The sequence below is a fragment of the Neophocaena asiaeorientalis genome, unplaced genomic scaffold (assembly GCF_003031525.2).
Source record: "Neophocaena asiaeorientalis asiaeorientalis breed wild unplaced genomic scaffold, Neophocaena_asiaeorientalis_V1.1 scaffold149, whole genome shotgun sequence".
Lineage (NCBI taxonomy): Eukaryota > Metazoa > Chordata > Mammalia > Artiodactyla > Phocoenidae > Neophocaena > Neophocaena asiaeorientalis.
In genome coordinates this window covers 1,838,306-1,862,116 of record NW_020174442.1, presented here as the reverse complement: position 1 = coordinate 1,862,116, position 23,811 = coordinate 1,838,306, and the positions used below count along the sequence as shown (strand labels likewise).

The following is a 23,811-nucleotide window of genomic DNA, read 5'->3' as shown; positions in this document are numbered from 1 at the left end:
AGGGCCCTTTAGCAATCACGACTTGCAGGAAGTGTATGACACCAAACTGGACTGCCATTTGTCTGAGAAGTCTGAGATTTATTTCCTAAAGCTCATTTTTTCCCCTCAGGCTGGAAAGATTGTTGAAAAGTGGGCAGATCTTAGCTGCAAACCTCTAGGGAATTGACACTCAGTCTCTACCCCAAGGACAGAAAAAGTTGTTCCATATCTGAAATGCCTCCAAGTGTATAGACAATGACTTTAAATTTTTCATTCCTTTTTAGAAAACACCATACATTCCTTTCATTTTTAATAAATGCTGCTCTGATTCTTCTTATAGCGTAGAAAATTCTTTTCCTGCTTGCCAACTTCTCATACTTCACTCACTGTTATTTCTGGGTTATATTCTATGCACAAAGCACCATTGATAGTAACCACACATCAAAACACCATGGATATTGCTTGGTATAAAAATGCAACTGGGGAGTGCATCATAAATTTATACAATCTCATCCTCGAAGAGCAAATTAAACACACAGAGAGAGAAGCCCTCAAGGACATTCTTCTTTACACTTGATTGTTCCACAAGAATATTTACAAGGTATATATGTTGTAGTCTTTTCTCATTTCTTATGTTACAACCATATGTCACGACTTCTGTAGCATTGGGCCTCTGTTTACTTGAGACAACTCTGGTTAGCTGAGTATTGGTTTGTTTCCCTACCTGGCATGTGTTCAGACAAGAGATTTCCTGCTTGTACGTCTGGTCTAAAGAATGGTTTTCTGTGCTAGTAATTTTCCCCGTGCTACTGCCTGCATAGGGATACAGAGAGCTGTGGGTGTCTGGATTTTTGCAGTTTTAAAAAGTTGAATGATGGCATACTTTTTAAAGGCAACTCTTTTCAAATGAACTGCAGTTTAATTAGTAGATCCCCACTGGCCTCCATACACAGACTTGAAGGAATCAGTGAACAGCTTTACTGGGGACAGGAGCAATGGCAATACGTTTCTCTAATACGTATGTTATAGAATGAGATAGATGTTAAGTTCCTAAAATCCAATTTGGTGGTTGGTTCATAGAGCCCAAGGCATCCAAGGAACTGGTATCCTGAGAAAACACCTTTCTGGTATTGCATATTAGCTGCATATTTTAAAGTCATAATTAGTCTGGGAGCTAACAAATGCATCTCGTTTGCAGCATCCCATCATAACTCCTAATTTGAATGTCTGCAAGTAGGCACCACAACAAAGCCAGAACTGGGCCCCTCCTGGTCTTGCCCTGCTCCTTCCTCTCCCCATTGTGCCTGTTTATCATGGGCTGCAGGCAAGTGTGGTGGTGCCTGAAGGAGAGAGAAGCAGAATTCAGAGCGAGAGGCCCAGGCCCTGCTCCCAGCTTAACTGGCACCAGGAAAAATGCCTTCAGCTGGCTCGGGGGCTTGTACACTCCAGGCTTTGCTTGTTTGCCATGGAAATCCTGGTTGTAACAGAGGCCGCTGCCATTCAGACAGCGAGAGGGAAGCTGCTCTCATGGGGAGGCTTTTTTGGCACCGTGTCCGACATACACTCCAGTCAATCACGGTAAAGTGCCTAATAACAGATGTGGTAATTAAGCCTGAAGAACTCTGTCTCTATTTTTTATTGCAGGGAATAACAAAGTGCCTCATTAAACCTCCAATCATTCTGATTTTTGAATTGGGCATCCTGATGTCATCAAAAATGACATCTCTGCAAGAGCTTTCTTCCTAAGTCTTTATCAGCCTAGGGTGCTGACAGGGACAGGTTGGTTCAGTTTTGTTGGGGACAGTTCTGTTCCTTCTGGTCTGCCCTTTGCATGCCAATACTGAAGCATATGCAGATTCCTGGGGTACCATCAGATTCCTTTAAGTACCTTGGATAAAAATAAACAGTTTTATTAACTTTTATGTGCTTGTGTGAATATAAAATGCTCCCTGAATCTCTTTGGTCCAAATTCTACTGCTTATAGCAAGAAATTAACTTCAGCTCCCAATCCTAGAAAGGTTTCAGATAACCTGAAACCATGGTAAATTACCATATTTTAATAAGATAAATTATCTTGGAAAAAGATTTAATTACATCTGAAAAGGTCCGTCTTTGATTGTGGCAGTTTCTAAGGCAAATGTCTTCATTAAGGCTTTTTTCCCTTCTTTCTTTTTTAATGATAAACGTGAGTCTGGCTCATCATGGAGAAAATGAATCTAAGAATTTAATAACTTGGGCCAGGTAGAAAAAGTGTATGTCCTCAATAGTAAGAGAACATGGCTTGAAACTCTCTGGAGAGCTTCCTGGATTGTTTAGAGCTGGGTCTATGTGATCGTTGGTGCTCTTGGGAAAGACAGCCAAGTGCTCTGCCCATTTTTGATATGTCTCTACATGACTCTATTGGATAGTGTAGATTTGGAAATAGCATTTATATCATGGAGATGATTTTTTATTTGTTTCTAATCCAGTGTGGCCATAAGCATAGAGATGCGTAAGTATTTTGAAAAGGCCCTGGATCCCATTTTATAAAATTATTGACTCATACCCTTGTCTCCTAATGCATAATTTTGAGTTTTTTAGGATATTATCAAGAGAATTTCTAGTTGATTATATTCTTAAATTTAGCCCTCTTAATCTAATCCAATGAAGCAGATGATTCATAGAGCATAATCAAGATTTAATTTAATTTCAAACCAGGTATTAAAAAAGCATAAACTTGACCTGCTCATCTAATTAGCCTTGAACAAGCAGTTTGTATGTATTTAACATTTGTACACACACATACATGGAAAGGGATACTAATGTTAATGGCACTCCATATTTGTTTATTCAAATGACACCTAATCACTTTTTTACTACCTTTATCCATTGAGACATTTTCTGCCCTTGATGTCAAACATATTTCTTGCCAAATATGAAAGTAGGCACGTGCCCACAGACCTTACCACATTAAAATTTGTTTTAAGAAACTATCTCTATGTACACCTTGCATCAAAAAGTGAGACCTCCTGGGTACGGTAGGAAAGACCTGTGGTTCAAGAGAAGACTGTTGCTAGGATTATTCAGTTGCTGGAAAAGCAAAGCTTTTCTTTAAATAAGATTCCTATTAGTTTTCTTATATTTTCCTTAACAATAGCAAGATCTTCTGGGATGATACAGCTCATGTTTTAGTTCCCGTTCCGTTGCTGGGGAAATGTTTCTATAAATTCAGAGAGATACCTTTCGGATGAAGTGGAAACTTGGCCAGCAGAGTGGTCCTGAGCTAAAGCGCCACCTCCTGGTGGAACAGATCACTTCAGGGATGGTTTCTCAAAGTTACTTGGGCGTTTTCCCCAGGTGTGGATGCCGTTCTCAGTTGTTAATCTCTCACCTCAAGCCTCTAGACTCATATCAACTGTCTGTGACTCATAGGATACAATCCCCTGACTACTCTTCAGCCTCTCAGATGACTGCTGAAAACAATGTGGATGTTGCATGCCCCACGGCCCCAAGTTTTGACCTATCTCAATTAACAGCCGTTTATTGAACATCTGTTATATTCTTACCGATGGGGAGAGAAGTAGAGATCAAAGAGGAGTGGAATAAAGACAAGATAAAGACATGGACTCTGCTTTCAAGGAGCTTGTAGCCTAGTTGAGGAGAGGGGGTTGGTTATGTGAAAAGATGACCAGCAGCACAAGGTAACATACAGATGAAGGATGTGGAGAGTTGGTTCCATCAGAGATTTCTATGAAGCTTTTAGTGAAAAGACCAAAGAATATTTTTACTTATGTCCTGAAAACATCATTAATTAGATATGGAATGAGAGAATAAATTATTGCAAAGAGAGAAATAAGTTGACAGGAAGCTTATGTAAAGGTTTGAATTTCAAACAGTTAGGGAGGCGTACATGTTGACCCAAGGGAATCATAGAAATTAATCATAGACCCTTTCAAATTAGCAGAGCAAGAAAAATATAATCCATGCAGGAAACTTTTTCCATCCTCCATAGATTCTTCAATTGAGATAGGCTTCATGTATAGTTTAAATCCATTATATTTTATTTTTCCTTTTAAAATTAAATGATTAGAAAGTTTAAAACCTTGAACAAATGACAGTAATATAGTTTATAGGGACTTATTCATAAGAAGGAAATTAAGGTATTCAGTATGATGGGGTCAACTTAATCTTGAATGCTTTGTGCTGCCTGTAGTTTCCAATATTTATGATAAAATGAAGATACTACTATTAGTGATTTTGAAATTAAAAAAAAGAGTCAAGGAAGGGTATTTATAATAAAGTCAAAAGAGAAATGACATTTAAAAGATCAAGAACGGAGGAAGGGAAGAGATTTTAAGAAATGTCATAAATTGCAAAGCCTGTGGCCCTGCAGAGTTCAGAACTCATGGCTTCAGTTCAAATACCTTTAGCTTTTTTGGTTCAAATTGCCCTTAAAGAGTTATTAGAATCTGCTTGAAAATAAAGGTATTAATCACCATGAAACCTGTAACTATATTGATGTTAATGTTACAATTTATTTATTTATTCTTAGCGTTATACTTGGTGTGCATTTATGCCCACCTGTGCTTTTCATTTTCTTTCCTTATTTGGGTAATTTATGACACATGTACATTCGGGGTCCATTAAAATCTTCTTTTGCTTGTATCACAATGTGACCTTCATTAAAGACCATCAAAGGCCTTAGGTAGTTCTCAAAATTGAGCCTAGGGCTTCCCTGGTGGCGCAGTGGTTGAGAGTCCGCCTGCCATTGCAGGGGACACACGGGTTCGTGCCCCGGTCCGGGAAGATCCCATGTGCCGCGGAGCGGCTAGGTCCATGAACCCTGGCCGCTGGGCCTGCGCGTCCGGAGCCTGTGCTCCGCAACGGGAGAGGCCACAACAGTGAGAGGCCCGCGTACCGCAAAAAAAACCAAAAAAAAAATGGAGCCTAAAGTTCTTTTCCTTTCTATATTTCAAGGGTATATTTAAAATGACTTTATAATATAAACTTTCCCTTTTCTAAACTATGTTTATATTGCACTTCATGAACGCGTTGAAGCAGGGTGGTCCTTCAGTTACTGTAGACTGTAATAATCTGCTAATTATTGAGGGTTTGTTCTGGTGTGTTCCCAGACATTGTTTTTATGGTGAAGTTTGCTGGGATGGGTCCCTCTACCAGCCCACACAAAAAGGCCCTAGGAATTGTGCTCTTCAGCCATGAGGACTCAACTCTTCCCAAGAGTTCTTAGCACAGCAAAAGGCTGCCATTGAGAGTTTGGTTCCATTGCTCCTTTGCCCCTGACTCCTGTACCTTTCTTTGTTACTTATATTGCGTGAATCCCAGCGCATCCTGGTCCCTCTCTTTGCTGCTCTCAAATGTATACTCATGGTCAACTCACTTTGCCCACAGCTGAGATGAATATAGGTCTACAAAAATCATGACCAGATGTAGCCATGTGTGAGCAGGGGTGCTTACTGAGAATAAAGGAATGCCAATGAAAAGAAAACCTTTAGGTTTTAAATGAATTTACAGAATAACTAACTATTAATTAAGCCCTTGAAAGTGTCCATAGGTTCTCTATAGAAACAACATAATTTTTTTCTCTAATTTTGAACAACTATTTTTCTAGCATAGCAAAGGTTTAATTGTTTTTCTATGTTTATATTCACTAGTATTGTAATCATTTTATTTCAACTCCAGGATTTCCCTTTGTAGTAGTATAGTTTAGCAATTAAATGGGATAAAATCTTGAAATATTATTGAGCCCTCCATATGTGGTAAGAATATGTAAAGATGAACAGTGTACTCTTTTGATATCAGGGAGTTTACCAGCTAGTGGAGAGATGAGTAAGAAAATGGTGAATAAAATAGTGTGTGTTATTACTCTGACAAAGTCCACATCATCTACTCCCCGAATGCCCCAGGGATTATGAGGGTAAAGAAGAAGGATGTCTAGGTTGGCCTGGGAGCTCTTCTAAGAGGAAGTAACCTTTGATTCTTGAGGAACTAGTGAGAATTAAGTTGACCAGATAGTTAAGGGCATTCCAAGAAGAAAGAACAGCATGGGGAAAGACATAGAGGAGTGAGAACGTGTAATATTTTGGGAAATTCAAGTAGCAAGGATTGCTCAAGTGATATTTAGAAGTGATATATACCTGTGGGAATTTGCTGGGTGATAAGGCTCAGTTTGGGCTTTACCACAAAGGCAAGCTCTCAAAAGGTTTTAAGTATGAAAGTGTGATGTTCTCATATGTGTTTTGAGAGGGTTGGTGGCAGCATGGAGGATGAATTGGAGATTAACTGGAAAAAGGATAAATTGATCAAACTGAAAATCTAGTCAAAAGTTAGTGGTTCTAGGCCTTGGTTTTAAAACCTACTTTATCTTTACAACAAAAGGTCAAACTAAAGGACCAATACCACAGAACTGTTTATTGCTGTAGTTAGAATGAGGAATGAAACTAAGTTAATAATAAATGATAGAGGCATATATTTCTCAACTCTTTATTTTGTATTCCAGTGTTAAAATAAAATTAAAAACTTAATGACTCAGGAAGAGCTCCCCCCCAAAAAAAATACTGGCCATTTCCTCATTCCTGATAGAAGTTTTTGATAAGATATAAAAGTGATAACCAATTTAAAATGCTGGGACCATACTAAGTCGATACAGTTGGACTGAAAATGAATTTAAAAGTACATTGGAAAGCAGGTAAAAATCGCCAAATGCTATGTTAAAAAATAATTATAAAATCATCCTAGAATATACAAAGCTTATAAATACTTGCAGTAAGAGATAACGACTCTTGCAGTGATTTTGCCATTGGAAAATTGCCTTAAGCCCTAAAAAAATAATGAAAAATAAATTAATGAGAAACATTTCCCATAAGAAGATCAAGCATATTTGGCTGAGAATGAGAGAGAAAAATTAAAATGCCTGTAAGAGTTGTAAAATTATGCCCTATTTCAAAGTAACAAAGTCCTCCCCCAGAATTTTTTAAAAATAAAAGGTACTTTAAGTTATATAAGAGATGTACAATGGACTCATAGTACATAAAAATTATTAGCTCAGGAAAAACCCATAATTTGAAATATATGTATTTTCAACAGATTTTTATTTGTTCAATTTACCAATTCCAAATCTTGCTGGAGAAGTCCTACCAGACACAAACCTTTTTCTTCTTTAAACTAGTTTTCTTTACTTAAATTCTTTATTCAAGTCTACATACTTGACTCTTCTCTATAGTTTATTATTCTTTTTTTTTTTTTTGTGGTACGCGGGCCTCTCACTGTTGTGGCCTCTCCCGTTGCAGAGCACAGGCTCCGGACGCGCAGGCTCAGCAGCCCTGGCTCATGGGCCTAGCCGCTCCGCGGCATGTGGGATCTTCCCGGACCGGGACACGAACCCATGTCCCCTGCGTCAGCAGGCGGGCTCTCAACCACTGCGCCACCAGGGAAGCCCAATAGTTTATTATTCTTTAAAGTTATTTATTCATTCATTTGTTCTTCATTCATTCTTTTGCCCTCCTCTCTGTGAGGTGCCGTTCTAAGTACCAAGGACATCACAAAGAACCAAAAAGGAATCATTGCGCTGAGGAATTGGGGGAATGTCCATTTGTCTTTCATCAACTCCTTTGCCTCAGCCATTAGCAAAACTTTTATGAGGCTGTGTCCACTCTGCTCCTTCTATGCAGAGATTGGGTGGACATAACTCATGGTGAGCTCCGCCTCCTTGGAATGAGAAAGGGCATTCACGAGTTACCTGATTAAAGTCTTGGCCATTTGTCAGTATTTTAGAGTTAAACTTTTATAAGAACCCCAGGGCCTATAACTTGTATATTTGTATCCTGTTAAGACTGGCATCAGCTGCAAAAAAAAAAAAAATTTTTCTTTATTGTCTTTGTGTGTAGCAATTCAGAATATTGTGCAAAATAAACTGATAGGATCTTGCATTTTGGTCCACTATTAGGCTAAGGAGAAGCTATTTATGAAATAGGTTTGTGACCTTGGGCATACATGTAATTTCTCTGGATCACAGCATCATCATCTGTGAAATTAGGGTACTGGACCAGCTTCCTGCTGACGGCCATCTTCACACAAAAATCGATGAATCATAGGCATTCTGGAGGTTTATAAGAAAGGCAAATGGAAAATACAACTCTCATTTTAAGTCTCCTCGCCATTAAACTGCTTTCCTGACTGATATGTCTGAACAGGAAGTAAAGCGAGAGCGAATCAGTGACCCATCAGTGATCAAAGTTTGACACTGAGCCAGACTAGAACGTCAGTCGCTATACCTTCCTGTCCCCGTGCCATCCAGATCCTGGATTTCCCTAAAAATGGCAGAGAAGGACAAATAAGATACAGGGAAATCAGAAGAGAGTGTTATGGATAATGTGAATGAAGGAAGTAGTATGGAGAATGTCTCTTAACTTTCCTATCAATATGCGATTGTTCTCAAACTATTATTCAGGGTTGTTCTCAAACTATTATTCAGGGTCAGACAGGGTCAATTCTTGAATAAAAGATCTGTCTCAATACCACAGGAAGTGGTGCTGCTGCTTCAGCATGTGGCACTTCATCTACTAAAACAAAGCCCTATTTTTAAGAGTCATAAAGTTGGGGTTTGGGTTGTGGCTTCTTATATTTGCACATAGATGCTGTTGGTGAGGAAGCGGAAGCGGGAGAGATGGCAGCCCCAGCATTTTCTCCAGAATGTCCTGCCAAGTGCAGCTTTGAGTAATTACCTTCTGCCTACTTACACTTCCTCAGCAATTTCCTCACATTTTATCCCAAATCTTCAAAGCTTTTGCCCATGTGGACTTAAAACCATGTGGATAAAAGTGTCCAGACTCTTGTGGCAATGCCTGCAGCTAGAGATGTCTGTGGTCACTCTGCATCCTGGTCTGGATTAGTGGTTCAGAACTGAGTAACCCTGGGAAGAATAGCAGTGGAGTTCCGCTGTCACTGATTATTTGCAACATCTGTACAGTCTAAACATGGAAATACCTTAAGTACTTTCTAATTCACATTTTCAGTTTTGACCAGGAAGTTGCTTGGTCACTTGAAGAATCTAACTTTGAATGAATTTGCATTTCAAGAGGCTCCAATGCACAGATGGAGTATTATTTTAGGAAGACTATGACTGTTATACCTGATGGAGAGGTATTAATAATTTGACTGGAGTTAAGAAACCTGAGTTCTGTGATCTAGTGTCAGACCACCCCACAGACTAGCTCCGTGATCATGGTCAGGTCATCCTAACTTGGGCCTTCAGTTATTCCGTTCATAAAACGAAAGGATTTGGACTGGATTCCATAAAACCATAAACTGTAACTTTCTGTTCTATTTTTTAGCACAAATGCTTTGTGGAACCCAGGATATGTGTAGTGCTCTGGAAAATTTTGGGGAGCCAAATGAATGTTAAAAACTTCAATTAAAAAAAATTAAAAAAAAAAACACTTCAATTATATGGCCTGTTATGAAGTATTAAAAATAGAGGAATGGTATGTGTGTGTGTGTGTGTGTGTGTGTGTGTGTGTGTGTGTGTGTGTGTGTGTGTTTGCCTTAATAGAATCTAGATAGATGCAACTGACAGGAGGATTTTCTAAAATCTTGGTTCCATAGAAATTCTTTTCCTCATGGGGTTTGTGTTCCTCTGTTTTCTTCTCTAAGAAATGATCTTTGAGGAAAGTAAGGCTTGACTTGGATTGCTCAGCTGTGCCTAATGGTGAGTGTCTCAGGAATTGAGGGTTAGCACAATGACCTAGAGTTGGACGAGCAGGTCCCCCTTGTCATGCCAGTGATGGGGGCAGATGAACGTTGTCATCTTTCCTACTATAGCAGCATGCACCATTGAAACGGACCTGCCCGAGAGGAGAGGGACCATGCAAATACTTGGGCTTCCTGTTATTGTTCTGTCCTCCCACCAGCCCTGCGTGCAAGGAAAGACCTAAGATGCTGAGACACTCAAAAGTATCCTGCTGCACATCAGAGAATTCTACTGATATTTTCTCCTCTTACCCTTTAATTTGACTTTTCCTTTCTAAAGGAAATTGCCTTATTTTGTCATTCATTCTGTTTCCGTTGGATTTTTTCCTGCTTGTACTGTGTCAGGGTATTGGTCAAACCTGAAATGTCCAGCTTCTTTAATTAGTATTGTTGGTTGAAAGAAAACAAAAACCAATAGTCTCCCTTTCTTTCTGGGCTGATCAAGTTCTATTTTCTAGTTCATTTTTCTTATACACATTTATTCCTGGACTGCCTGAGGTCTCATGAAGTGTTTGGATATTTTAACTTGAGTAAATCTTAAACCATGATATTCAATGCCATTCCTGACCTGGCTCTAAAATTCCTTTTCTACTCACTTGATTTTCTACTCTGTGCTCCAGACAGCCTTGCCCATTTGCTTTTCCCTCTGGGAAGCTGCTTTCTCTTGCTTTTGCTCCTACTCGTTCCTTTGGGTGCAACCTCCTCTGCTCCATCTACCCAGCACAGCCCTCAATATGCTCTTATCCCCACTCTCCAGCTGGAAATACTTTCTTAACGTCCATACTTATTTTGTAACCTCTTTTGACCCTAATCATAATTTTTATTGCCTTGTTATTACTATCCACATGATAGGGCTCTCACATTAGATTAGAAACTCTTGGAGGGCAGAAATGTCCCTGATCAATGTCTGCTGATTGAGAAAACAAATGTTTGTTCTTCAGCAAAGGCTTTGAACAATGTCTATGTGAAACATTGTTAAAATAATTACATTATTAGGACAGTTGATGAAATTTGAATTAGGTCTATAGGTTACATCGTAGTTTAGCATCAGTGTTAAATTTCCTCAGACAGTTGGGTTACACATAGGTGAATGTTCTTCTTTTTAGAAAATGTAAATTGAAGTATTTAGAAGTATTTGCATATGTACAAATTACTCTCAAATGGTTAAAGAATATGTAAATATATTGCCTATGTATGTGTGTGTAGATAGAGAGTGATAAAGTAAATGTGGCAGAGTGTTAGCAACTAGTGAGTCTGGGTGAAGGGCACTCTTTGTTCTATTTTTGTAGCTTTCAAATATATTTGAAATTATTTTAAAATAAAAAGTTAACAAAATGAAATAATGAAATTTTATATGCCATCTAATCAAAGATAATCACAGAAGACTAGGAATAAAGGAACATGTATTTATAGATGAAAAATTAACTTATGGAAAAGTCTAGAATCCATTCATTTAATATTTTACAAATGACATTGCACAGAGTACATGATGAACTCTCCAAGTTGTGAAGCAGATCAACTCTTCTGGATAGTCAGATGCTAAATGGTTAAGGATAAATGGCAGGATAATTTGGGACAGTGCTTTGTGTGGAAAAGCAGCAGATGCACCTTAAAACACAGGTATTGTGAGGTCATGCCTCTAGGGATGCAATAAGTCAAAGTGCAATTAGAAGTCGATGGGCTCTTGCCAGGAGTTCTAATGTAGAGAAAAGATTTCAGAAGCATTGCAGGTGGTTTCTTTTGTGTACAACTGATACTGAAGATGCCAACTAAATGGCAGGCATTTTTGAGAGCTATTTTGGAAGTCAAAATACTTTTGGTATAGACATATTGAAATATAGGCATATTGGATATCTATTGCTGTGTAACAAATTAACTTAGTGGCTTAAAACAACAAACATTTATTATCTCACAGTTTATGTGGATCAGGAATTTGGGAGAAGCTTAGTTGGTGGGTCTGGCTCAGGGTCTCATGAGGTTGTAGCTGGTATTTCAGCAGGGACTACAGTCTTCTGAAGGTTTGACAGGGGCTGGAGGATCCACTCACATGGCTGTTGGCAGGAGGCCCTCAGTTCCTCACTATGCCCATCTCTCTATAGGGCTGCTTGAGTGTCTTAATGACATGGCAGCTGGCTTCCTGCAGAATGGTGATCCAAAAAGCAAGATGGAAACTGCAACGCCTTTGATGACCTAGGTTTGGAAGTTATACTCTGTCAGTTTTGCAATATCCTATTGGTTACATAAGTCTATTCATTGTGAGAAGGGTTTACACAAGACAGAATTCATTGGAGGCCATCCAGGAGGCCGGCTACAACAATAGAGTATAATTAGTGCTGCAAATCATAGCTGTTTGAAAAAGGGAAAGAAGGAGTGTATCTTATAAAAGGGATAAAGGGCTTTTTTGTTGTTGTTGGATGGGCCAAAAAAATTAGAGATCTTCATGTTGGGAAGAATAGGTAGGAATATTACTGAGGAATATTAAATTGTGAGAGTTTAGGAAAATCAATATAATTTTATTTACTGAATTCTGGAATGAGAAGTAGTGTTTGAAGTTTTGAAGTTTGAAGTCTTTTTCTAATAAAGAAGAGGTGTATTGTGTTCCCAGTAGGAGATAAAAATAGACTGAATCAAGAAAATATAACTGGGATTGAGAATGGCTTAAACCCAGAACAGCTCTCCCAGTTATCAACCCTATTTTCTAGTATGTCTCCCAATCCTGACAATTCTTTCTTTCATTGCTCTCTCACATACTTCCCATTCCTGAGGCTACCACCCTGGGACAGGCGATCCCACGTCACACCCGAAGACACTAATCTCCACTCACTTTCTTCACCACCAGGAGGCAATCCCTTGGTTGGATTTTGAACACCTACTCTGTGTTAATCTTCAGAACACCTCTTTCATCAAATAATGCACCCTGCTCACAGACTTAAGTGTATTCCACTGCAGACAGAATAAAACCATCTGAACTCCTTAGCCTGGGGCTCCAGACCCTTTATCAAGAAGCTCTTCCTTCCTTTCTAGCACTGCTTCTCAAGATTCCTTACATGACCTCCTGCTCTCCACTCTCAAGGCTTGACTCCCACTTTTCTCTCTGCCTCGTGGCCCCTCTCCATTGTATTCATTTGCCCAAAGGCTTCCTTTAATCCTGATGTGATGCTGAGGGCAGATCGCAGATGTTGCAGCCATGTTCGAATCACTGCTCTGTTTTAATTAATTTCAGGTGAAACATTTAATCTCAGCCAGTGAGATTATGCATGTGAGGTACGAGGTGCAAGGTAGGCACTCAGTGATTTCTAGTTTTTCTCCTTTTGGAAACTTTCTTTTCAAGTTTGACCTCTTTCATGAGCCTTCACTGCTCACATCGATTTTTCTATCTTCTTAAAACTCTGGCAATTCTTTCTACATTGACTCATTTGTCAAATAATTAAATAATTATTAAAATAATTAAAATAATTATATTTTATTTATAATTATATTTTAATTTATAATATTTTATTTATAATCTTTATAATCTTCCTCCATAGTAGATTTTGAACTATTGAAGCTAGAGACCATGCTTTATAAGTCATAATACTCCCCGCAGTTGCTTGCACTTAGATCCTTAATGAGTACTGTTTGTGGACTTTTTTCCATATGTTGTAGGAGATGGATTTACAGGGATGTCGTAGAGTACTTTGCAGAGTTGATGATGAACGGGTGACCATGGCTTCCCCAAAACTCTCCCTTAATGCCACCTAGATTACACCTGTGGGGTGGCTGGTTAAGTAGGTGAGGCTGTACCTCTATGTTACCCCAGCAGCTCTTTCAGTCTTAATCCTTAATTGTGGCTGCATCCTGCTGCGTTGAGATGGCCAGCGGTTGTGGCTGTTCTCCGTGTGGTGTGAGCCCCTCAGGGTATCTCAGTGCCTGGCAGCCTCAGGGGTTTGCCCAGTTTTTGCTTGATGTGAAGTGCTCAGTGAATGCCAGAAGTGATATTAAACACCCACTTCATGCTAATGTGTTGGTTTTTTTTTTTTTTTTTTTTTTGGTTGTTTATAAAATCCTTATAAGTTTATAAAATAGGATTTGAGAATACTTTTCTTTTTTTGAATGTTAATAGCCACACTCATTTAACTTTTATTATTAGAAGCTTCCAAGGAATGCTGGGGGGCTGCCATTACAACATGATTTAGTTTGACTTAGAAGCATATCTTGGTTGTGGTATTTGATGTTAGCAAAATGATGTGAGGATCCCCAGATGAAAATAGATAGCATTTTACTGCTTCCAATGTGTAGTTATGCTTGAGTAAATTAATACGCTATTAGAATAACTAGCTTTGGGTGGTGAAAATAGAAATCAGGACAGTGCCTCAGGGCTTCCTTTTATCGGCGAAGTAGTATTTCCGTGGAAGTTGTCGTCTGAGGTTGTTCTTGGGGCAACCGGCAAGCGTTACTCTTTTGACATCTTGACTACCCTGAAGCTGGACCTTTGATACTCCATTCACAGGTTCAGAGCTCCAGGAAGCATACAGCACTTCTGGGCAGCCTTTCTGAGTGATTCAAGGTAAAGCTAGTACATCCTTTACAGATAACGTGATAGAGTGATCAGTAGACTAGGTGACTCTTGGTATCCAGGGGGGAATTGTGAGAATCTGGCTGTTCTTAATCAGTAAATCACTTTCATCGAGAGAACTGTGAGAGGATTTTAGAGTAGTGAGCTTGAAAAAACAGTGGGTGAGGGCATCCAACTTATTTCTATGTGTACACTTAATGATTCTAATAAGGAAATAGATTGTAGAGCCAGAAAGAATTGTCTGGAATCATTTACCCTTCTGTTGTTGCAAAAATAAATTAGCGAGTCAACGCCCCATTATTTATTTCTCCCTAACACACTCATAAAGAAACTACTCCCTGTCATCACAACTCGGACTCATCCATTGTAAGGATTTTATTCAACCTGATTGTTTACTGAGTTTTTTGTAGTAGAATAAGCAAAGCCTGCCTTCCCAGTAGGCAGTAAGAGTTAACTCTGCCTGCTGTGTTTCCTCTTTCTAAGAGGAGCACTTTAGCAATGCTAATCAGTTCTACTGATTTTCTGTTTTGATTTTTCCATAATAATTAAGTGAATGATATGGAATGCAATCAAGTTTGGCACTAGGGGGTTCATGCAAATGTCTCTTTATTTTTTTACATTTAAAATTTTGTTAAACTTAAGAGGCAAATTATTTGAAGGCAAAGACTGGGTGGGTAGGGGTAGCTCAATATCCAGTTTAGAGTTTTGAATATTTTCAGAATGTCTGTTTCAAGGAAGCATATCACCACTGTGTTGCCTTTTATTTTCAGTTGAAATAATGCTATTTTTTAAAGATTGTGTTTTGTTTTCATTTGCGCTCTAAGATTATAGTATCAGACAAGATGGCACAGCTTAAAAGAGAAATGAGGAAGAAAAATGTTTATTGAAGTTTTTTCCTTCAGGGTAGACACAAAGGAAAAAAAGGTACACACGTTTACTCATCAAAACCTATAGAAGAAAACAAATCAAAAAGGGAAAAGGTATATGAAATGCCTTACCCACTTGTTTTGATTGCCTATCAGTGACAAGACAAACAAAAGGAAGGACCACCCATGTTTCTGAATATAGGGAAATATTTCATTTCTATACTCCTTTACAGCTCATTGGCACATTTGGGAAATGTCTTCTCCCCCTACCATGTATCAATATAACATATGAATTATTTCCTCAAATGATTTTAATCAGTTCATGTGAGTTTGCACGATCCTTCTTTCTTGATTTAGCAATTCTTTTTGCTTTGAACATTTTATACTTTAATGTAGATGATTCTAGAACTCAGTTAATTTTCTAATTTTGGTTTGGAAAATGCTTTGGGAGTAAGAGACGGAGTGACATATATACAATTTTAAATATACTGATATTTTTCCTTCCATGAATGCCGCCGGCAACTTTGCAGTGCAGTTTGATTTTTGTGTATGCTGAATTTCAGAAGTAATAAGGAGGTGACCAAATTCTGCTTTTTCTTTTTTTTCTGCCATCCCCTTAGTGAGGTTAAACCCTTCACGGGGCCATGCATCAAGTTCAAAACAAAAAGAGATACCAAATTAACGCTAAAATTTTTACATTGAAAGAGAACACAGGGACTTTCCTGGTGGCTCAGTGGTTAAGAATCCGCCTGCCAATGCAGGGGACACGGGTTCGAGGCCTGGTCCGGGAAGATCCCACATGCCGCGGAGCAACTAATCCCATGAGCCGCAACTACTGAGCCTGCGTGCTGCAACTACTGAAGCCCACGAGCCTAGAGCCTGTGCTCCGCAACAAGCAAAGCCACCGTAGTAAGAAGCCCGTGCACCGCAATGAAGAGTAGCCCCCACTGGCCGCAACCAGAGAAAGCCCACGGGCAGCAACGAAGACCCAACGCAGCCAAAAATAAAATAAGTAAATAAATAAATTCATTAAGAAAAAAGGAGAGCGAGAACACAGCCTCTTCCTTTTTCTTGGCAGTTTGATTCATTGCTTCCAGCAATTTCCAACTTTACAGACTAAACATTTCTAATTGGGAAATGGATGGTTTGAGTCTGAGTTGGTGACTCAGGATATAAACTTTCCAATTTGGGGTAATTGTTTGTGAGTAGTTGGCAGATTACTGCTGACCAGCTCTTGTTTTGTCTTTAGGAAAGAATGAAAGTTAAGATACATATTTCACACTTCGTTGAAACAGAATACTTACCTGACATAGATAAGGCAATGAGACAGAGAGATATTTGCCATGCTTATTTGTTACAACCAAAATATAAAAGGTTTACTTTTTTTGATGGATGAGGAAAACAGCACAGTATATTACATGTCCTTAACTGTGAAATGGGGATGATAAAATTACCTACGTAATTTACTGTGCAGATTAAATAGGTAATTCACGTAAAAGGTTCAGCACTGTGCCTGGCACAGAGTAATAGGTCAGGAAATGTTAGCTGTTATTGTCTATCATCATCATCATTACTTTGTATTTATTTCTGTTAAGTAGCATAGCTTCTTTAATTATATAATGTTAAGCTTCAGATTTTACAACTTCATGATGGTTAGCCTGTGAGAAACATCAGTAATTTGAATTAATTTATAAGCAATATTTTGGCTACTCATTTATGCTTTATATGTTGGAATTATTTCATAATGATTGAAATCTCTCAAAGATTTCACTACCTCTCGTAGTGGCTTACACTATCTTTTAATTATCATACAAATCCATGACCTTTATTCCTTATTCCAAATCAAACATTTTCTTTTGTTTTAGCCTTCGTGGATTTAGAGATAGGTAATTTGTCATAATATACTTAATATACTTGTGCTTATAACAATCTTGATTTTAAAGAACTTAATACTCCCTCATTTAATCTATTGTCTGGAATCTGAAGGATAAACTATTTCCTAAGGTTAGGTGTTTGCCCATATTGTTGTTTATTATTTGTTTGTTTTAAGATAAACTTACCTTTTAAAACCACAAGATGATTATTCAATGAATTTGGTTCCCAGACACTAAAAACTGGTAACCTCATGGTGTGGAATTTTTTTTTTTTTTTTGGCCTCCCAGCATGTGGGATCTTAGTTTCCTGACTGGGGATTGAACCTGCGCCCCTTGCATTGGAAGCGATGAGTCTTAACCACTGGACTGCCAGGGAAATCCTGGATCAGCTATTTCTATGTCCATTTTTATAATGATTATATAAAATCATTTTATATAGTGTGACAAACTTTTCCTCCTCACTAAGGGCCAGGTTCCCCACACCCCTGCCCTCCCCTGCCTCCCAGGAGGAGGGCTTCTGTGCTTCCATCTCCATGAGGGGCTCACCCTCCACCCAAGGGGCCGTATCAGGCATCCCTCCTCACTCTTACTCCCACATCAAACACCAAGTCCTGTCTATTTCGCCTCCTGAAAAACTCCCAGAGTCACTCAGTTCCCTGCAACCCCAGTGTTACTTCCTTATTTCACTCGCAGTGGTGTCTCACCTGACCTCCCTCTAGTAGTCTCCTCCTGCAGGTCCCTCACCCCCTGAAGCCAGTGATCTTTCAAATGTCACCCTGTAGCCTCTCCTAGCTCTTGGTAATCCTCGGATGAGGTTCACATACTTTGCAATGTCTTATAAAACCCATGGTGATACGCCCCATATCTTTCTCCAGCTGAGCTAGTTTGAGCTCCCTAAGTGTACCTGACCTTCCCTCACCTCCGTTCCCTCTGCCTGGAACATTCTCCTCCCTCTTCTCCTGTCTCCTTTGCAGGCCTAACTCTTCTGAAGATATGCTGCTAATTGTTTTTCCTTTTTTGGTCTTTCTTCCTCTCAATAGTAATACCAGGTTCATTTTTTCTAACACTGATCGCCAAACACCTTTACACTTTTTTTCTATACACCTATGTAGAAACCTCTATAAAACAGCTGGTTTTGTCTCTGTTCCGCAGATGGGGAGACAGAAGCACTAAATATAAGAAATGTAAATCATTAAGTTATAAAGACCTTGATGGGCAAGAGACAGGAACTAGATGTGTGTTTTATGGCCAGTGTCTGCACGGTGCCTAGGATAGAGTGGGCATTCAGTGTACGTTGAATGAATTATTGAATGACTCTCAGTTTAAGCCTGAGGTACCTCTCTCTTGAGTCAATGGAGCTTCTGTTTCATTATTTATCCTCTAGGACAAATGAGGCCAGATTCCTCTGTGTGCCCTCTTCTTCCAGAAGAGAAATATGCCTGGTGAGAGAATCTGGAAGACTGTGTTGCTCTGAGCTGTTTGGGTAGATTCCTTTAATGTTAGTTGGCATGGATGAGAAGGTCTCTTGTTATGGTGGCAATTAATGATGATTTGCACTTTTTAGTAATTTACAAAATGGTGACCATCCTGACAACATAAGAAATATCTCTCTCTCCTGGACCGTGAAAGCTGGTGACCCATCTTAAATCCAAGACTCGTTATGCATGTTTCAGCCCTAGTAACAACTGGTACTGAATAGTTGATGTGCTCAGAAGAATTCTGTTTGGGTCATTTTACCGCATCTTTAATTTGGATTATTTTTCTTGTAGGTTGTTCTTCAGAAACAATGGTTATTTCTTTGAACTCATGCCTGGGCTTTATCTGTATACTGTTATGCCACTGGATCAGGACAGCATCATCTCTGAACCTTGAAGACCCTAATGTGTGTAGCCACTGGGAAAGGTAATGGTTTTGAAAGTAATCTGAGAAATAATTTCTGATAGATTCCTTTATATACTCTCATTATCAGTACCATATATAAAATTAGAATTTGAGAAGAGATTATAAAATTGCTTATATGTAAAAATCATTAGTTATATGTAATAATTAGATAGTATAATTCACCTTGGTCTTAGAGAATATATATTATGTGAAGAAAACTTGATATACTGATTCTAACACAGGTGCAGTTGTAAGACCAAGGAAAACATTAATAGATTGATTAAAACAGCCTCCCTAAGGTCTTCTCCCTGCTCTGTATCTGTTTGCAATAATTTGGTGGAACTGGACCTATGCACGGGAACCAATGAGGGAGCAGTGGAAGACAGTGTGGAATAATATCCTAGAGTGTTGAAATGAATGGCATAAAAAATTGTGCAGTAGGTGGCCTGAAAGGGAGACATGATTTCTGGAGGAACTGGCAAGGCTGCATGGAAGTATTGTCCTCTGAGATGTCTTTGAAGACCTGAATAAGACGAGTAGATGGCAGTGATTGGGTGGGGTTCTAGGATGGAAGGTAGTTTGAAACCAGTGCCATGCAGACCACTAAGGACTGTGCCCAGTAAAACTAGAGTCAGTACAGGATTGAGGAGGGCAAGGTTGAATAGATTATTTGAAAGCAGATGATGTAGTATCCAGATCTAGGTGATTTGCAGTAGGAAATACAGAAGAAGTACAAAATAATAGGTCATCTTATAGTCCCTTTTGGAACACAGAAACGGCACAAACCATTTAGTGATACTGCAGTGCAGTCAAATGCAGTTTACTGTGCTCTCACGTGCTACTTGCATTCCTAGGAAAGTGTGTATCTTTATCCGAAATTAACATTGTACTTGCAAGTTGTTCAAGCAAATAGAAGGTGTCAAGTACTAGATTTGTAATAGCTGTAAGTTCAATGACATCAAACTCTTGGTCTCTTTTTCCTGTCACCCTCAGCATCATGATGAGTACACCACAGAGTAAACATTCTAATCGCTGTGTCACCCATGGGTGGGATGCACAAAGCTCAGAGTCTTGCAAGCACAGCAGCTGTATTATTCTATAGGGGCACACTGGTTCCTCACTCATAGCGTTATTTTTCGGTGAGGGCTCGTCCCCATCTCCATTGGCAGTATTACATTCAGGGTAACAAAAACATATTTTCCTGATCAATCAATAGAGTTATATAGCCTTATGAAACTTTAAACTGTAGAGGAAATATGTATGTGTAATAAAGTTCTATATATTTGTGCTATTAACTATGTTATATAGAATTTAAGGGAAGGGACCTCCTATTAATTATCTTTATAATTTTCACAGAACCACTCATAAAACATTTCACCAACAAAGTACATAATAAATATGATTAAAGTAATAAAAATGAATTGATGAATACATGGATAAGAACATATCAAATTTAGAAGAGGGATCGTCCATTGGTGGTTGAAGTTCTTGGAGGATGATAGCTTTGGAATGGGAGGAAAAATCAAATTTGTTAGGTACTGTGAGATAAGAATCAAGAGATCTTGGTAATACATTAACTATGGATGTGAAAGAGGCAGAAAAGGCTGAGATTTAGAACCTGCTGTGAGAGTGGAGGTGTCACTGCACGTATGGAAAAATAAGAGAGCTGATTTGACAGGGAAGAGATTATTGTGGTTTTATCATGTTGTATTGATATGATCAGTTTGAAATATGGGCCTGGATGAATGTTTAACTTTTCATTTAAACAAAACATTGAAAAGATATTTCCCCCAGGTTTTCTTTTTTTTTTTTTTTTTACTGGATGTGTTGGGTCTTCGTTGCTGCACGCGGGCTTTCTCTAGTTGCTGCGAGCAGGGACTACTCTTTGTTGCGGTGCGAGGGCTTCTCATTGCTGTGGCTTCTCTTGTTGCTGAGCACAGGCTCTAGGCATGCAGGTTTCAGTAGTTGTGGCTCGAGGGCTCTAGAATGCAGGCTCAGTAGTTGTGGCGCATGGGCCTAGTTGCTCCGTGACATGTGGGATCTTCCCAGACCAGGGCTCGAACCCGTATCCCCTGCATTGGCAGACGGATTCTTAACCACTGCGCCACCAGGGAAGCCCCCCCTCCCCCAGTTTGTTTTGACATTGTCCTATCTTATAATCATCGTGGACAAAAAGGCCTTATGAAATATAAGAAAGAGTATCGGCTTAGCCCTGTTTTTTTCACTTAAGAAGTCCAGTGATCTTGGATGAGTCTCTTAACATCATCCAATTCAAAGATTTATTGTGAAACTTGCATCAAATAATGTATGAAAGATGTTTTGTAAAATAAAAAGTGCTGGATGAATGTAAAAAAAAAAAGAAAAGAGAAATATGGGCCTGAAAGTGTTTGGGAATATAGATTTGGGAGTCTCCAGCATGATGAGAGAACAGATGAGCTCTCCGAGGGAAAGGCTACAAAGAGAAAAGAATCCAAGACTGCAAGTAATCCAGCACCCACTCAAATGTACACATTTTGTCCTGATTTCTTGCTCAGTATTTAACCATACTTACCAACACATAATTGCATTGTTCTGTTCACCATTTTAAATTCCCAGTGTCTAAAACACTGCCTTGCATATGGAGTGTGCTCAGTGAATAATTGTTGAGGAGTAAACTCACCTTCTGGTAGGAAAGGAAATGACTAAATATGGACATCAGTAGTGGGGGTGGGGAGGGGGGGAGTGATAGAGAAGGGGCACATTAATCTCTAAACCTAATATAATTCCACTGATGTACAGGTGATTAGAGTAACTGCTAAAATACTCACTAATGGGGAAGAAATTCAGTGTGGAAAAATAGGAAAATGATGGAGATTTTTTTCCTGTCTATATTTTTCCTATAAACTGCTAAAAAGAAAAATTGACAGCTACAATTTTCTTATTGATAAATTTTCTGTTATAAGGCTAGATAAGGATTCTTTGAAGAAAGGTTAAAAAAAAGTGGAATTGTTTTGGCAAGAATGGAGAAAAGGAGTATAAATTAAAATGATCAAATAAAGGTGAAGCTGACAGGTTCTCCTGTATTTTCAAAAACTGAAATGAGCTTTAATTGAAACAGGGAGAGGAAGATTAGCTTCAAGGACAAAAGTCCTGGTAGTAGGGCCAAGTAGTGCTCATTGTAGGTTTTCCTTACACTAAAACCCACCTGTCACCAATAGTTCCGAGCCATGGAATCAACTGCAGCCTTGCTTCTCAGAGTGTGGTCTGTGGAGCTGCAGTGGCAGGAACCTCAGCTGGGAGCTTGTTGGAAATGCAGACTCTCAGGTCCCTCCCCAGATCTACTGAATCATTTATTTTCAAATAAAAGTATGCCTCATTTTAATGCAGCAATTGGGATTCTTAGAAGCTATACATGAAAGGAAATGAAGGAAAATTAAATCATTTAAAATACACAAGGGATGCTTGTTATTAAAGGAATTCTGCACAGCATCCTTTTGGAAAATGGATAACTCCATGAATCATCTGTTCCTTCTCCCCATCTCCTTTCCCTGTTGTGCGAGTTTAAGTATTTCCATATAATGGGGTTGCTTCTAAAGAAAGCACAAATGAAGGGAAGCCTTTCTCTGCCCAACCCCTTGGGGGTGGGACACAGGAGTGGTAATAATTGAAGCTGCATTCCTGAAGCGAGCAGAGATAAGAAATGATAATTATTACCATATTTAATTAAAGTAACAAGATAATTTAGGCAGATGAAATGTAATTAACCACTTTGGAATGTGTCCAAGTGATGATGGCTTTTCCCCCCTGTTCTTTGACCTTAAATTAAATCTTGTTGGGGTTCCTCCCTGGACAATACTTAATAGTTTAAAATCACTGTGATGATATGTTTTCAGTGTGTTTGAGAAGATTAAACAAACAAGCAGGAGATAAAGGGTTTTGCATCTTGATGCTGAAAATAGTGTAGAATTGGGACCAGATTCCTTTTATACCACAGTTTGCCACTCACTGTCTGCTTTAGAAGCTTTCAATATTCTACAACATCTGAGAGGGGACAGAGGTACAGGATGCTGTCTGGGGGTCTTGGTGTTAGTACCGGCTCTAGACTGACCACTAGCACTGGGAGCTCGGTGTGGCTTATTTGTGATGAAAATGGGATTGGACTAGACAATCGGGAAGGTTGCTTTCCATTCTGTGACTTTAAGAGCAGCTGAAGATGAACAGGGAGGTGTGGACTATCAAGAGGTACTAATTAAGTTCAAACAGCAGCACTGAGGACCAGAGGAAGTCATCCAGTTCTCAGAGACATTTCCCTTCATGATGCGGGCACACAGCTTCCAGAAAGTGGCCCCTTGAAAAGTGACAACAACTTAATTGTCTAATGATAGGTGGGTATTGAGCAAATTAGGTGTAGTCGTGAGTATTTGGTAGTCATAATTTGAAGACTATTTACTAACATGGAGAAATGCTTATGATAGTCTTAAATTTAAAAAGTAGGTTTAAAATTATGTGTATAGCATGAGTATGAAAATATAAAAACAAAAAGACAAAACTATAAGTACAAACTAAAAACCCTAGGGATGGTAAAAGAAGTACAGCAAAATGCTATGTGTGGTTAGGTAAGAGTTATACAGTTCTCTCCCTCTCTTCTTAAAGATTTGTTTTCCAAATTTTCTAGTGTGATTATAATATCATTAAAAATGAAAAGTTGGGGCTCCCCTGGTGGCACAGTGGTTGAGAGTCCGCCTGCCGATGCAGGGGACACGGGTTCGTGCCCCGATCCGGGAAGATCCCACATGCCTCAGAGCGGCTGGGCCCGTGAGCCATGGCCGCTGAGCCTGTGCGTCCGGAGCCTGTGCTCCACAACGGGAGAGGCCACAACAGTGAGAGGCCCCACGTATGACAAAAAAAAAAAAAAAAGAAAAAAAATTAAAAA

The 23,811-nt window shown here is 39.0% G+C and overlaps 1 protein-coding gene across 1 annotated transcript in view; it reads left to right on the top strand.

Annotated features, from left to right (window-relative positions):
- Nucleotides 1–23,811, top strand: part of MEGF10 (multiple EGF like domains 10) — a 346,338-nt gene that overhangs the window by 205,090 nt on the left and 117,437 nt on the right. The window contains exon 4 of the mRNA XM_024757156.1: nt 18,788–18,920. Coding sequence (XP_024612924.1) covers nt 18,805–18,920 — 116 coding nt within the window. The 5' untranslated portion in view covers nt 18,788–18,804. The remainder of the gene's footprint in view (nt 1–18,787; nt 18,921–23,811) is intronic.